Source organism: Odocoileus virginianus, chromosome 19 (assembly GCF_023699985.2).
Source record: "Odocoileus virginianus isolate 20LAN1187 ecotype Illinois chromosome 19, Ovbor_1.2, whole genome shotgun sequence".
NCBI lineage: Eukaryota > Metazoa > Chordata > Mammalia > Artiodactyla > Cervidae > Odocoileus > Odocoileus virginianus.
This window is the reverse complement of record NC_069692.1, coordinates 4,524,034-4,540,031: the sequence shown is the minus strand read 5'-3', so window position 1 is coordinate 4,540,031 and position 15,998 is coordinate 4,524,034. Positions and strand designations below refer to the sequence as shown.

Here is a 15,998-nt window from a genome sequence, read left to right as displayed (position 1 = left end):
TCACAGCATCATCTTTCAGGATTTGAAATAGCTCAACTGGAATTCCATCACTTCCACTAGCTTTGTTCATAGTGATGCTTTCTAAGGCCCACCTGACTTCACATTCCAGGATGTCTGGCTCTAGGTGAGTGATCACACCATTGTGATTATCTGGGTTGTGAAGATCTTTTTTGTACAGTTCTTCTGTGTATTCTTAGGTTATTGGAAGCAATAGGAGAGGATGGAGGAGGACCAGGAATTGGGCCAAGACTCTTCAGTATGACGAACATGCAAGAGGTCTCAATGGGAGTTCTGAAAAAATAGGAAGGGAGGCCCATGGCCTCTGTAGGGAAGGAGAGGCCAGAGGTTAGAATCTCGGGTGTCAGTTTAGACCAGAGTGAGTTGTGAGATGTTAGATCCAAGAAGCTGAGCTGCAGTCAGTTTCCTGAGCACCCCCTGGCTAGGTGGGCAGACACGGGCTGAGTGCAAGGCTTGGGGCTGCGTGGGAGGACAGACCTAAGGGAGGCCGGGGATTGGGGTCAGGGCTGGGTGTGACCCGACTTCTGCGCGAAGGAGATGGTGGTAGAGTTTCCATCAGATTAGAGCCAGGTGTTTCAGGCATTTAGGCTTCCTGGTGGCTCAGATGGTAAAGAATCTGCAGTGTAGGAGACCCGGTTTCGATCCCCGGGTTGGAAAGATCCCCTGGAGAAGGAAATGATGACCCACTCCAGTATTCTTGCCTGGAAAATTCCATGGACAGAAGAGCCTGGCAGGCCATAGTACCCGAGGTCACTGAGAGTTGGATATGACTGAGCGACTGATAACTTTGCAGGAATTTATGACATCTCATGCCCAGGTCCTTCAGTCCTCTAGGAAATTCTCAAAGATGTAGCAATTGGTACTTTCTGCCTTGAGCTGCCCCTTAAAACTTATTCTCCTTTCTGCATATGTTTGTGAATCAGCCGTGTTTTTTTCAGTTTAGCTATTCATTTATTTAAAGAGAATGGTAAAAATATCAAACGTTCTATCATGTATGCAGAAAACACACGTTATTAATGTTTCAGGAGAAATGGTACTTATATAATAAGACATTTCCTCTGTGATTTCCAAGTACTTATGGTCTTCATGTAATGCATCTTTGCATGTCCTCTACCTGGAATGGCCTTCATGATCTATGAACTATGTTTGCTTGATAAAATCCGCTGATTTTTAAAGTGACTCAGTCATATTTTAAATATATAAATACAGGAGCTGCTTTTTTCCAAGAGGCAAGCTTATTGGAAACAGGGTAACAGGGTAAGTTATTATCATTATTACACAGAAGTTAGTTTAGGATAAACGTGTCCATTTATAATGAGGGAACCTGAAAGAAAAGCTCACATTAAAATAATGTCTTTCCTGAGTTTTCTAATTCTTAACTGTGCAAAAGTTAGCCAAATCACTAACAAGCTTGCCTTAATCTTTTAATTAAGTTGAAGCAGTGGTACCAGGGACTCTTGGTATAGTGGATGCCACACTAAAATCAGGTGAGATGTTGGCATAGCGCCATAATAGTTATAGTTAAGGAGATGAGTGAAAACTATTTTTCATAACGCTGCATCTTTTAAAGACAAGATTCTGACTTGTATTTGAAATGTAGTTTGGCTGGTTTCAAGTAGAGAGTATGGAGGCACTAGACTGGTGCTTTATAACTTGATATATTATATTCTTTGAGATATTCTTTGATACATTACATTCTTTGAGAGAGTGTAGAGAACAGAGGAGCCTGGCCTGCTGTAGTCCATAGGGTCACAAAGAGTAGGACATGACTTAGTGACTGAACAACAACAAATAAAATAAAGTGAAATATTTTAGGAAATGCCACTGATTGCATATTTTATGTGTTTCTGGACTGTTGGCCAATCAAATATTAATGCTTTAAAGAGACAGAATAAGTTTTCTAGTGTGAACCATTTGGAGTGAAAGTTGCTCAGTCGTATCCGACTCTTTGCGACCCCATGCATGGGATTCTCCAGGCCAGAATACTAGACTGGGTAGTGTTTCCCTTCTCCAGGGAATCTTCCCAGCCCAGGGATCAAACCCAGGTCTCCCACATTGCAGGCAGATTCTTTACCAGCTGAGCCACAAGGGAAGCCCATTAAGGGCTTAAGAATTTGAGTTTCTGTCCTAGCCACTTTGCTGTGGGTTAGTATTGACAGATGCCCTAAAAAATGAACACTCCAAATCTTCAGTATCCTTTTTTTTTGTTCTAAAAGGAGTGCTGGTCCCCCACGCCTGTCCCGGCAAGGTAGGTGCCAGACTGCAGTTTCAAAGCAGCGCTGCATTGCATTTGCTGGTTGTTAGAGGGCGTAGAGCCGCCAGAGGGCAGTACAGGCTGTGTGGGCAGAATGAAGAACCTTGGAGCTGTGAGATGGGCAAGTCCCCCAGCACGGGAGGTGGAGCCCTGGTTCTGGCCTTGGTGGGGGCTGTCAGCCCTGGGCTCTGAGCCGCACCTCCTGCTCTGGGCTGGTTTCCATAGCCTCGTCTTTCCACCTGTAAGACATGGGTAAATAAGTACCCGCTTCTTAGGGCTGTTTTGAAGACTAAATGAAGTATTTTAACACATAGTAAATGCCCAGGCACTGTCAGCTATAATATACTTAGTTGCATCTAAACTAGGAGATAGGGTCTCAGGTCAGCAAGTAAATTCTGTCTGTTCTGCCTCTGGAAACAAGTGTGAAATTCCTCCGCTCTCTCCATCCCAGGCTGATGGCTTTATTCTGACATGTTGTTGCCCCCAGGTACTCCAGGGCTTTCTAAATAACACTCTTAGCCAACCTGTTCACCTTCCTTTAATACAGTTTCTGCATATTTTATAATAAAAAGTATCTTTGGATAATGTCAAGATCATGAGACTTCCTTAAATTCTCCTGCGGATTCCCGGGCTGGGCTTGCAGGCCCTCAGTGAACACCGGACCCTTCTTTCACTTCTCCTGCAATTATCCCCCCGGGGCTCTGTCCCGCCATGTCTAGGCACCCCCAGGTCCACGGTGCGCAGGGTCTTTCCACCTGTCCTGCCTTCTCCTGGGGTGCTCTCCCCCTCCCCGATCTTTCCAGGGCTGGCTCTTTCTGGTCACCCAGGTGGTGTTTTCTGCAAAATGGCCTTCCCTTAAGTCAGTAGCTCTGACTTAAATCATGCTATTTAATATATTCTTAAATTATGCCATTTAATACATTCTTAAATTATGCCATTTAATATATTCTTAAATTATGCCATTTAATACATTCTTAAATTATGCCATTTAATATATTCTTAAATTATGCCATTTAATATATTCTTAAATTATACCACTTAATATATTCTTCATCACACTTGACATTATGTAAAATGTTCTTGTTTTTCCACATTATCTGACTGTCTCCTGCTCCAGAAGGTAAACTCCCTGACAGTGGGGACTGCTTGAATCTCTTCTCCGTGGTTGGGCCCTTCAGTATGTGCAGAATAGGTGAAGGCATCCGTATCAGCATTCACTTCTTTGGGCTTTCGGTTGATCACCCTAATGTGGAGGTTGAGTCTGGAAGATCTCTCAGGTGTTTCCACGATGCATGGTTATTTCTTACCACCACGGTGTCTACCTGGCTCTGGCGGGTTTTTATGAACTAGGAAATGTGACTAGGGATTTGAACCTGTTACCTTTTGAGCTGGTGAAGTGGCTGATGGGAATCAGTCCAGCTATTGTTGTTGCTCAATCATGTGCACCTCTTTGTGACCCCGTGGAGTGCAGCACGCCAGGCTTCCCTGTCCTTCACTGTCCCCTGGAGTTTGCTCAAACTCACGTCCACTGAGTTGATGATGCCATCCAACCATCTCATCCTCTGTTGTCCCCTTCTCCTCCTGCCCTCAATCTTTCCCAGCATCAGGGTCTTTTCAAATGAGTCAGTTCTTTGCATTAGGTGGCCAAAGTACTGGAGCTTCATTCAGCTTCAGCATCAGTCCTTCTAATGAATGCTCAGGATTGATTTCCTTTCGGATGGACTGGTATGATCTCCTTGCAGTCCGAGGGACTCTCTAGAGTCTTCTCCAGTGAGCTCCTCAAAAATGCATCTTTTCACATGATGAACTAAATTACATTAGTTATAAAATAGTGGACAAAAACTTCTTGGTGTCATGATTTTCATTATGAGATCAGTGCCTCATTTCAGAGACTCTGTTTTTCCTTTGCTATCATGTTTGCCAAAGTTTTAAAAAACATACCATAGTTGTTTTAATTTTTTTAAGGGATTAAAGTGGCTTTGACACAAGTCATGTTTATATTATTAAATATCATTTGTGAACAGCACATGGTTTTCCTTAAATCATGCTTGGCCCAGGAGCCCTGTGACCTAACCTTGTAGTTTTTTTGATCTAAACAATAGCTGCATCATTGAATGAAGTATCTTTTACTGTCAAAAAGAAAACTAGAATCATAAAATGAAAACTTGTTCAAATATTTAAATTGTAGTTCCTGCAGCTCAGTTTTTCAAGTAAGACTCAGACCAAATGTAGTTGAAAACACATTATATTTTCTCTGTTGAAATAAAGACAGGGAATAATAGGTTTCAGAACTCTGATGCTGCATTTGGCCTTCACAAGAATGGCTAGAGGCAATAGTAAAAATGCTAAAAAGAAAATGTTGGTGAAGTTCTCACTGTCCATTTCATGTCAGAAAGAGTAAGGAAGTTGATAATGAATATTTTTCTTTTAGTATAGAGAATATTTTAATCAGTTTTTTTTTTTTTTTTGCCAGAGAAAGATATTTATACAGCCATAAACAGCTGATTTTAATTCTTCTATTTGTATGCAATTGTGACACTTGTGATAAACTAAGACAAATTATGTTTAGAACTTTACTTTTCTATGTGCTTCTATGAGTGGTACTTTCCTCTTTATTATGATAAATTGTAAATATTTTACATTCATGGCTATTCCAAAGAAAATTCATGACCCGCAATGTATGTATCTTGTCTGACCCTTTATAAACAACAGTTCATGCATCATTATTTTAAATTTTAGAAGCATCTGTTAATTCTGATTATATATTACTTTCTAATGCAAGAGCTCTTCATAAAACTATGAACGTAAAGGCAAAACACTTACTTCCTCATAAACTTTTGGAGAAAACCATGTTTTTGCCTTTCTCGCCTGGAGATGAAAAGTCTCCAATTTAGGTGACTACCCTGGAACACTGGATTACTATACTAACAATAAACCTTACAGCCAAGCGTGCTGTCGTTTCTCTTATGGAATTGGATGGCTTGGAGAACAAGTAGCCATGGGTTCTCTCATGATGCATGGGTGGCTTCAGACAGGGAAGGATGTCTCACTGGAGATCCACTTGGTTCTGGTTCCCTCCTCTTTTGCCCAGGGAGCACAGCTAGAGGCTTGGAGTCTCGGTTTCACCTAAACCAGCTCAGGAAATGCACTCCATACCTGGAGATTATCTGCGAGTCATCCACCTCCTCTGGGCTGACTGCTCCTGGCGAAAGAACTGTGCCCGTTGTTGATATTAATGGTGATGGTGGGAGGTCAGCCACCTGAGGGGTGATTTCCCTAAGCGCTGATCTCATCTCTCTGAAGGTTTCACAGTAACCCATCCGGGAACTGCCGCTGATGTGACTCAGGGAGGCACTAGGTCCTCACCTCAGGCTGGTCCATCTTTCCGCAGAAGCACCTCCTCTAGTGATGGGGGGACCTGGAGCATCCCTTCCCTTTTCTCCCCTTCCCTTCCTCTCCTCCCTTTAGTTTATCATCTGTCTTTCAACTTTGCCTCTAGTGTTTTGCCATGGGAAAGTTTAAAACAATTTTGTTGCTGTTGTCAATTTTTTTTTTCTTAAATTTAGGTGGTTAGAAAGTCATTTTCTACACCCATGTTAGGGAGAGATGTCTATTGTTTTTTGACAGCATGTAAAAGGTACTGTGCAAAGGACTTTTTATATATATATAAATTTTTTATTTTCTACTAAAGTATAGCTGATTATCAATGTTGTGATAGTTTCAGGCAAACAGGGAAGAGACTCAGCCATACCTGTACATGTATCCATTCTCCCTGGACTCCCCTACCATCCAGGCCGCCATGTAACATTGAGCAGAGTTCCACGTGCTATGCAGCAGGTCCTTGTTGGTTGTTATACTGGGTGAAGTAAGTCAGACAGAGAAAGAGAAATAGCATATGACATCCCTTATATGTGGAATCTAAAAAGAAATGATACAAACAAACTTATTTACAAAGCAGGAACAGACTTACATCGAATGAACTTATGGTTCCTGGAGGGAGGGGTAGCGGGAAAGGACTTTTCATATATTAATTATTGAGAGCTTAGTGAATTAGTAGGAAGCAGTGGCTTTTGGAAACAGATTGACCTTGGCTAGTGCCTAACTTCAGTACCTACCAGTGCGTGACCTTGCACATGACATATTCTGAGTTCCTGTCTCTTCATCTCTGAAAAATGGGATAATCATAGAGTTGTGGGAGTACCAGAGTTATACATGTAAAGGGCTTTGACCAGTTCCTGACACACAGTCAGTGTTGGCTAACTTACTTATTTTGTATTGAATTGGGCTTCCCTGGTGTCTCAGACAGTAAAGAATCCACCTGCAATGAGGGAGACCTGGGTTCGATCCCTGGGTCGGGAAGATCCCCTGGAGGAGGAAATGGCAACCCACTCCAGTATTCTTGCCTGGAGAATCCCATGGACAGAGGAGCCTGGCAGGCTACAGTCCATGGGGTTGCAAAGAGCTGGACATGACTGAAGCAACTTAGCATACAAGCATTGAAACCATTGTAGTTAATGCCAGACTTAAATACTCCACTTTTTAGTTTACTTGCTTTATTTTTTAAAAAAATATTTATTTATTTATCTATTTATTTATTTGACTGTACCAAGTCTTAGTTGCAGCCTGTGGGATCTAGTTCCCTGACCAGGAAGCAAACTTGTGCCCTCTGCATTGGGAGTGCAGAGTCTTAGCTGATGGAGCACCAGGAGAGTCCTTACTTTACCTGCTTTTGAATGGCTAGAAATGTTGGCTGTGTAATGGTATTCTGATTTTATTTCAGTTTGGGGCTATCTCAGTTCTCAATTTGTACATTCTACTTGGAAAGTCCTGATGTTCTTAATCCCCCACAGTACATAATATGGAAAATATTCAGTGTTATTTGACTTCATGTCTTCTTTCCCATTGTCTGCCCATGTCCCCTCAATGTGAAGTCGTGATCAGAAACTTCCATTCATTGCAACTTGATCACATTGATGATCTGCTTTGTTGTCTTCAGGTTACCAGAGAGAACTGCTCTATCAGAGGGAAGATGGCTCTTTCAGTGCTTTTGGGAACGATGACCCTTCTGGAAGCACTTGGTAAGTGTTTCTGCTAGTGGAACAAGTTCATATCACAGAACGGACTCTTATTAGGTCATGATGGCCATGAAATTGACAGATGAATCTCTGTATCTGCTTGGAGCCTGTGTTTTCCAGAGCCTGAATTGAAAAGAGATTCTCCCTTTCAAATATGGCTTTAAAACACCAATAAAAACACTTTTTATTTAGAAAAGATAAGTCATAAATTCTCTCTTTTTTTTTTTTGTGGGAAAGGCAGCAATAAAATACTTTATGATGATGGTGCAGCTGGCAAGAAAAATTGGTTAGAAATACAGGGTATTGGGACGTAGTTATTTTAAGATTTTTTTAAAGATCACTTTTAAAAATGCTTTATTTATTTATTTATTGGCCTCACTGTACGGAATGTGGGGTCTTATTTCCCCGACCAGAGATTGAACCCATACTCCCTGCATTGGATGCTCAGAGTTTTAACCACTGGACCACTTGGGGAGTCCAGTTTTTTTTTTTTAATCTGAGACAATTCAACATGAATTTTGTGGTAATACAGTCAATGTAGTTTCTTTAAGGTTATTTTTTTTTGTGAAAAAACAGTGAGGGGGTTAAATAATGAACATTCAGAGTTTCCTCCAGAATGAAAGCTCTGTGTGGCTGATTTTGAATGATTACTCTCTTCTTGAACTATCTTCAACTTCGTTTACATTCAGAAAAAGACAGGCTAATTGTATCAGTAGAGTTAGTTAAAGTGTGCTGTGGTAAAAACCTTCTAAATCTCAGTAGTTGATTAGCAAACGTTGTGCGCATGCTGCATTTCCACTCTGGGTCACCAGGGGGCTCTGCACCTTTGTTTCAGCCACAATCTCCCTGTCTCACCCAGAGCCTCAGTCTGGGGACAGAAGGCTGGGATATCCAGCGCTGGCAATTAAAAGCTTCAGCCATAAGATTTCTTATCACTTTATCGTGATCAGAGCTGGTCCTGGGGCCATGCCTAACTTCATTGGGGCCTGGAAGTGAATTCTTCTACATACCCAAAGTTAAAGAGAACTGCATCATGTTGAATATTAGTAATATTTACCACACTAAATCTTTTATAGGATGAAACAGATCTGCTTCAGATTTTCTTTTGGCACGAGTCAGGTTATAGACCCATTAATAGAAAGGTTTCAATGTTTTATTGCTTGATGTTCTTTATCACCTCAATATTTAGTGTTCTGTAGCAGAGATTGGCATACTTTTTCTTTAAAGGGTCAGATAGTAAATATGCTAGGACATAGAACCTCAGTTGCATGTTTTTTCTTCTTCCCTTCACCCTCTCTTCTTTTCTCCTTAAAACAAAAACCATTTTAGGTGTAGGGTAGGGGTGGGAAGAGGTACATATAAGGAGACGGTGGGCTGTATTTGGCCCAAACAGTATTGGCCCACAGACTGTAATTTGCTGATTGCTGTCCTGTAGGATAGAAATATCCATTTGCTCTACTTAAAAGTACTACAGTTTGACTGTGGACTAAACATACTTCATCCATTGCTTTGGGGTTGAACCAAATGTGCAATGAGTTCTTCCTAGGTAAATACCCAGAACAGTCCACAGGTGAATAACCTTGGACCATTTATTTAACTCTCTCTGAGTTTCAGATTCTCAGCCTATAAAATAATGAGGTGGGATGAGATGATTTCCAGGTTCTTTACTGTTTTGTGAGCTGACCTGGAATTTTCCGGCCACACTTGTGGGAAACTGTACCCTCTGCCTGGCTGAGTCATTTACTTTGAGTCTTGTGGTGGTTTTCTGTCCATTTGTTCCTTCTTCAGTGATTGGCCCTTTGGAGAATCTTTTGATGGGGGAAATGTGTTATTGTTGGTATTTTCTTGCTTGGTGTAATTTGGAGGATTTTATAAAGTGTATTTTATGTAATTCTCCCCCCCCCTTTTCCCCAAGGTTGTCAGCTTTTGTTTTAAGATGTTTCCTTGAAGCTGATCCTTACATAGACATTGATCAGAATGTGTTACACAGAACATATACTTGGCTCAAAGGACATCAGAAATCCAACGGTGAATTTTGGGAGCCAGGAAGAGTGATCCACAGTGAGCTTCAAGGTGGCAATAAAAGTCCTGTAACTCTTACGGCTTATATTGTGACATCTCTCCTGGGATATAAAAAGTATCAGGTATTTAATCTTTAATAAATAATGGGTGGGAAATCACAAGAAAGGTGGGTCTTGATGGGTCAAATACATGTCTGGAAACAAAGAATTTTGCAATATTCCATCACATTTGAAGTCTTGAATTGGAGTACTCTTCTGCTTTGCATTTGTGGACACATTCTAACAGCTAAGAATGAAAATATCAACCCACTCTTTTGAGTAAACTAAGAGATTTCTAAAAATGCTTTGTAATATTGTGTTCTTGTTATTGTAAGATAAGTCAACACATATTTTATCATTAGAAAGTTAATTTTTTAGAGGACAGAAAATTCTTCAGAGTTTGGGAATGTGCTCTAGCAAACTTAGATTGTTAAAGATTTTTAAAAAAAATTTCTAAATACCCTGGAGCAATTATAATGTCTAATTTGGTAAAAAATACAGGTGTGTGTGCTAAGTAGCTTCAGTCATGTCTGACTCTTTGTGACTCTGTGGGTTATAACCTGTTAGGCTTCTCTGTCCATGGGATTCTCCAGACGAGAATACTGGAGTGGGTTGCTATGCCCTCCTCCAGGGGATCTTCCCACCCAGGGATCGAACCTGCATGTTTTATGTCTCCTGTATTGGCAAGCGGGTTCTTTACTACTAGTGCTACCTGGGAAGCCCAAGTAAAAAGTACACCCACACTCTGAAAAGCATGTTAAGTGGGCATGGATGTCTGGGTAAGGATGGATGTGCCTGGAAAGTTATGCAAATGAGCTTAATTTTGCTCTAGAGCTGTCTCAGTGATTGATGCCTTTTACTGCTTATTGCCGACTGCAAATGATCGAAAGCAGCCATTCTCAATATCAAGATCCTGCAGTTTTCCTAGCCTAGTACTCGGCATGTAGGATTTAATCTTTCCCCTCAATTTAGAGCTTCAGTACCTTAGATCATATATGTGAAGTATCTTTCTCAGGATACATTTTATGTCCTCTTCTTAGTTCATGATAGTCAGTGGGAGAAACACTGGCAAAAGCACCACTTCTTATGTTTTATTCCCTCTACAGAATGGTGCTTATTTGCTTGTAAAACCTGAAAAATGGTATTATCTTCAAAATACATGGCAGATCTTTAATTGTTGGTGATCAGGGTGATTTCCATTGTCTAGGACAAAGTCAGGTGCTTAATAGGCACTGAAATTGTTTTTGAATGAATGTTTGAAAATACTTTTTATATAAATATGTGTGTGGTGACAGGTTATGTTGAATAGTAAAATGTGTATTCTTTTCTTTCCAGCCTAATATTGATGTGCAAGAGTCTATCAACTTTTTGGAGTCTGAATTCGATAGGGGGATTTCCGACAATTACACCCTGGCACTTGTAACTTACGCTCTGTCATCTGGGAGGAGCCCTAAAGCCAAGGAAGCTTTGGATATGCTGACTTGGAGATCAGAACAAGAAGGTAAAACGTGTAGCCCCGTGCATTATGAAATGTGTGCATGACATGAGAAAGTTTTGTACACCAGGTATGAAGGTGATTACACTTACATCTGAATGGCTTGAAAATGTGATGCAGGTAAAATCACGATGGGTTGACATGGTCACCCTGCTGCGACTCTCCCCAAGGGTTTTCTAGAGAGTTTCATGCTTTGGGTGTTTCCTTCTTTTAGACATGTTCTGCCTTGTGTCTGTTACCCTTCAAGTTGTCTGATACCATTTCTGGTTTGGTGGCCTTGAGTGATCATTAAGGCTATGGTTTTTGGAAAGACTTGGGCTCAAATTCTGGTTCGGTTATCTTTCTGAGCTTCAGTTTCCTTATCTGTCAGAGGGGAATAACACCTCTTTTAGGACTGGTATGAGGATTAAATGAGGTAATGTGCAGGGCTTACCACGTGTTAAAAAATGTGAATTAAAATGCTAATAGAAATGCAAATGTCATAAATGCCATTAGCAAGCTGTGTGTATGATTTTTTAACAGTTTTGGAATGAGCACTGCTTGTGGGCTACAGTAGGACAAAAAGTACATGTGTTATTACTTCCTGAATGCCCTCTATAGTCAGGGATCCAGGGGTGTGTGTGTGTGTGTGTGTGTGTGTGTGTGTGTGTGTGGTGGAAGAGGATGGGGTGGGCAAAAATAATTTTAGGTGATGTTGACTGATTTTGAATCTCTCTGAATTCAAAACAGGCTAATTATGGAAAGTGCTTTAGAGGCTTCTGAGACTGTAAAAAATATTGTGTTATTATTAGCAATGCGTGTGTCCTCAGTCGTGTCTGACTCTTGGTGACCCCATGGACTGTAGCCCTCCCAGGATTTTCTGTCCATGGGATTTCCCGAGCAAGAATACTGGAGCAGGTTGCCATTTCATCCTCCAGGGGATCTTCCCAACCCAGGGATTGAACCCAGGTTGTTAGCAGTAATTTAGGTTAAATCCTTATTACCTATTGCAGTGTTGGGGACTAGAAGGTTTATATCATAGAGGCTGAAGTAATCCTTGACATCTCTGCTTCTCTGCTTGGCTAAGTGGTAGTTGTGTTACCTTCCACTCAAATGTAATCATCATCTAAATGGTAATATTTGAGACAAGGGGAAGTGGGTACTAAGTAGGATGTTTCTCCCGGGGGCTAGCAGGACTATCTCTAGGAAGATTGTTGAGCTGGCCAGGGTCTCTCATTTTTTTCTTGGGGTCTTGGATTTTGAACTTATAACACTAACTTTCAGATAATGGAAAAAGGAGTGTTTCCCAGAATGTTAGAGCTGCTTAATGGCAGATTCCCAGAATACGTTTCTTTCCAACGTGTCCGAAAATATTTTGGGATGGTCTGGAATATACTATGATTTTTTAAAAAAATTTATAGCTGTTTAGTCTTGAGCCAGACATATGGAATTTCTCTTGGGAAAATATTTTCATCAAAATGTTCTCAAATATAAGTAATAGGAAAAGGATGAAAATTTATAAATTTAATAAGTTTAAGAAGACTCATGTTTATTTGTGTGTGTGATTATACATATATTTGCTTGGCAGAAATATACACATGTATAGAAATATGTGTATTTTTATGCTAGTCAAGGAGAACTTGGACCAGTGTAGGAATGTTCAGTGGTATCAAGTGTAATTTTTCTGTAATTGGCCAGACTGTTACCACTTTTCTCCTGCAGGAGGCCTGCAATTCTGGGTGTCATCGGTGTCCAGACTGTCTGAATCCTGGCAGCCGAGCTCCCTGGATATTGAAGTTGCAGCCTATGCGCTGCTCTCACACTTCTTGCAGCATCAGGTTCCTGAGGGAATTCCGATTATGAGGTGGCTTAGCAGGCAGAGAAATAGCTTGGGAGGTTTTGCATCTACCCAGGTGAGTGAGGATCGCTTTCAATTTCTTTAGCTATCTACCTATATAAATAACTAGATATATGTAAAACTAATTCTGCTCTGCTGTGCTGTCATGCCTGACTCTTTGCAACCCCATGGACCGTAGCCCACCAAGCTCCTCTGTCCATGGGGATTCTCTAGGCAAGAATACTGGAGTGGGGTGCCATGCTCTCCTCCAGGGGATCTTCCCAACCCAGGGATTGAACCCAGGTCTCCTGCATTGCAGGCAGATTCTTTACCATCTGAGCCACAAGGGAAGTCCAAAAATACTGGAGTGGGTAGCCTATCCCTGCTCCAGGGGAACTTCCTGACCCAGGAATTGAACCAGGGTCTCCTGCATTGCAGGCGAATTCTTTACCAGCTGAGCTACCAGGGAAGCCCAAAACTAATTATATAAAAAATTAAATGTACATGTTGTTCAGCTGCTCAGTCATGTCTGACTCTTTGTGACCCCATGGACTGCAGCATGCTGGCCTCCTTGTCCCTCACTATCTCCTGAAGTGTGCCCAAGTTCATGTCCATTGAATCGGTGATGCCATCCAGCCATCTCACCTTCTGCCGCCCTCTTTTCCTTTTGCCTTCGATCTTTCCCAGCATCAGGGTCTTCTCCAGTGGATCGATTCTTCACATCAGGTGGCCAAAGTACTGGAGCTTCAGTGTCAGCATTAATCTTTCCAATGAGTGTTCAGGGTTGATTTCCTTTAGGATTGACTGGTTTTTAGAATGGAATATATATATATATATTTACTAATGTGGTTCCTTTTTTTCATGACTTCATACAATTACATGGCAGTTTAAAAGTTTAGTAACTTTAAAGACTTGTTGTTAATTTTAATTTTTTCCCATCATTGATATAGACATCATATCTGATACTTATATAGGATAAATTAGTTCCCTGTCTTAGTAGCCATTTTCCACCTGTGGTATCTGGTACAGTAGGATCTCAGCTCTAGTCAGCAGATTCTGAGTCTTTCCTGTATCCAGGTCAATCAAATTCAAAGGTGGACCTAGGTGAGCTCCTCACCCAAGAAAGGTGGATGAGTGTGTAGTGGTATCCTAAACATTACTGAAATTTACTCTTTGGAAGCCTTAATATATGCTTATGTGCACAAATCTTTTTATCCCCTCAACAGGACACCATTGTGGCCTTGAAGGCCCTATCTGAATTTGCAGCTTTAATGAATGTAGAAGAGACAAATATCCGAGTGACTGTGGAGGGGCCCAGTTCACTGAGTCCTGTGAAGTTTGTGATTGACACACAGAACCGCTTTCTTCTCCAGATGGCAGAGGTGTGGACAAGGGGGTGGTTATCTGAATATCTGTGTAGGTGATCCCATCTGCTGATGATTTTCTTTCTGTTGACTTCAACAAAGACTTGTTTCCAGAGCTGTGTCCTGACAGGAAGGAGTACCCTCTTGTGGTTGAATTTGCTGAGTGGGGGAAGGGAGAAGGGGATGAGAACTTTGCAAAGATTTGGAAAAGGCGAAAACATGGGTCCTGTCATATTGGGAGATGAATGAACACCCTTTGAGCTCCTCCTCTTTGCAGACCGTGTGCCAGATTTCTTTATGTGTGCTATATTGTATTTACTTTTCAAACCAAGACTAAGAAGCAGGTACTTTTATCCCCACTATACATATTATAAAACTGAGGCTAAGGGCGTTGAAGTAACTTGCCCACCGTCATGTTGCTAGTAACAGTAGAGCTAGAATTTGAACCCGTTGTTTCAAAGACTATGTTCCTTTTGGTTGCACCACATTCCTCTTAGGAGTTGATAGAACCAGCAGTAGAATTTTTTCCTTAAAAATGGGATAAAGGACTGTGCTAGACCCTAACTTTATTCCCTTGGCTAACCTTGCAGGAAGTTGAGGGTAATGGAGGAAAGCAGTAACTTCAAGACTAGAACCTGAGGGAGAAAGGGTGATAGCAAAGGAGAAGGAAGGAATAGTGTTGGTCCGGATCAGTGATTGCATGTCACTGTGTTCTCAGAAAGGCCAGGGACTTGGATGCTAAGGGAGTCTTGAGGAGGAAGGGATGACTTCTGATTCTTATCTTTCTTGCTTCAGTCCCTACAGAAGGGCTTCCATAGCACTAATGTGCGCTTCCTCTGCCTTCACCCCTCTTGTCTGGTTTACCCATAGCCTTTGACTTGTGGGCTGTGTAAAGTTCTTTTTTTAAAAAAATTATACCCCAAAATACACTTTATTAATCTTGTATCAGTACTGGACTGTATTTACAACTTCTTGCTTTTAATCTCCTATCTTGCCTGATCCAGGTCTAAAGAAAAATACTTGTTTACTGTTTAATATTTGTGGGAGGAAGTAAGGTGAGTGGGGAAGGAAGGAGGATTTTATTGACTTGAAAAATAATTGTGTGATGCCTTCTGTTTACACACAAGATGAAGCAGCAATTTGATTCATGTGCGCTTTTGATTAAACAGGTAGAGGAAAAAACACAGAGTCTATTTAGGCATTATGGAGAGTAATTGAACTGTATTTTTATTTATTGAATATGTATTTTTTATTTGCTGAACGATAACATTTCAGGCTACAGAATGCTTAATTTCCATGATGCTAATGAAAACCAGCATATGTGTATCTAAGTGATTTATCTAGACAAAGAAATAGGCAAGCTGCGATCTATTCTTTTTTATGGAATAATCAGTTCTCTTCAGTTTAAAAAAAAGAAAAAGAAGTGTGTGATCTTAACATTTTGCTTACAACTTGCTAATAATCATTATTATTTTATGGATTCTTGTTTATCTAATTTTCATATGTCCGAAGGTAATTTAAACCATGAACAGAAATTAGTAACGTTTTTGGAGACACTGACCATAATTCAGTATATTTACATACCAATGAAATTATTTGCAGAAAAGTATTTTTAATTGTCAAAACACATATAAGGTATTAATTTTGTCATAATAATTATTTATCATCATCAAAATTGACCTTCATAGTGACCTGTGTAAAATAAGTCCTTTTTTTAAATTAAATTTTTTTAAAGACTTTGTTATTGAAGTATAATTGCTTTGCAATGTCTCTGCTGTAATGTAATGTAAGTCTCTGCTCTACAACAAAGTGAATTAGCTACATGTGTACATGTATCTCCTCCCTCTTGAGCGTCTCCCCGCACCAATCTCCCTCCTCTAGGTTATCACAGACCTAGCTGGGCTCCCTGAGCTTCC

At 40.7% G+C, this 15,998-nt stretch overlaps 1 protein-coding gene across 1 annotated transcript in view; it reads left to right on the top strand.

Moving 5' to 3' along the window:
- Positions 1-15,998, top strand: part of CD109 (CD109 molecule) — a 137,505-nt gene that overhangs the window by 104,664 nt on the left and 16,843 nt on the right. Inside the window, exons 24-28 of the mRNA XM_070480792.1 lie at positions 7,269-7,350; positions 9,263-9,491; positions 10,743-10,908; positions 12,604-12,794; positions 13,945-14,100. Of these exons, the coding sequence (XP_070336893.1) occupies positions 7,269-7,350; positions 9,263-9,491; positions 10,743-10,908; positions 12,604-12,794; positions 13,945-14,100 (824 nt within the window). The remainder of the gene's footprint in view (positions 1-7,268; positions 7,351-9,262; positions 9,492-10,742; positions 10,909-12,603; positions 12,795-13,944; positions 14,101-15,998) is intronic.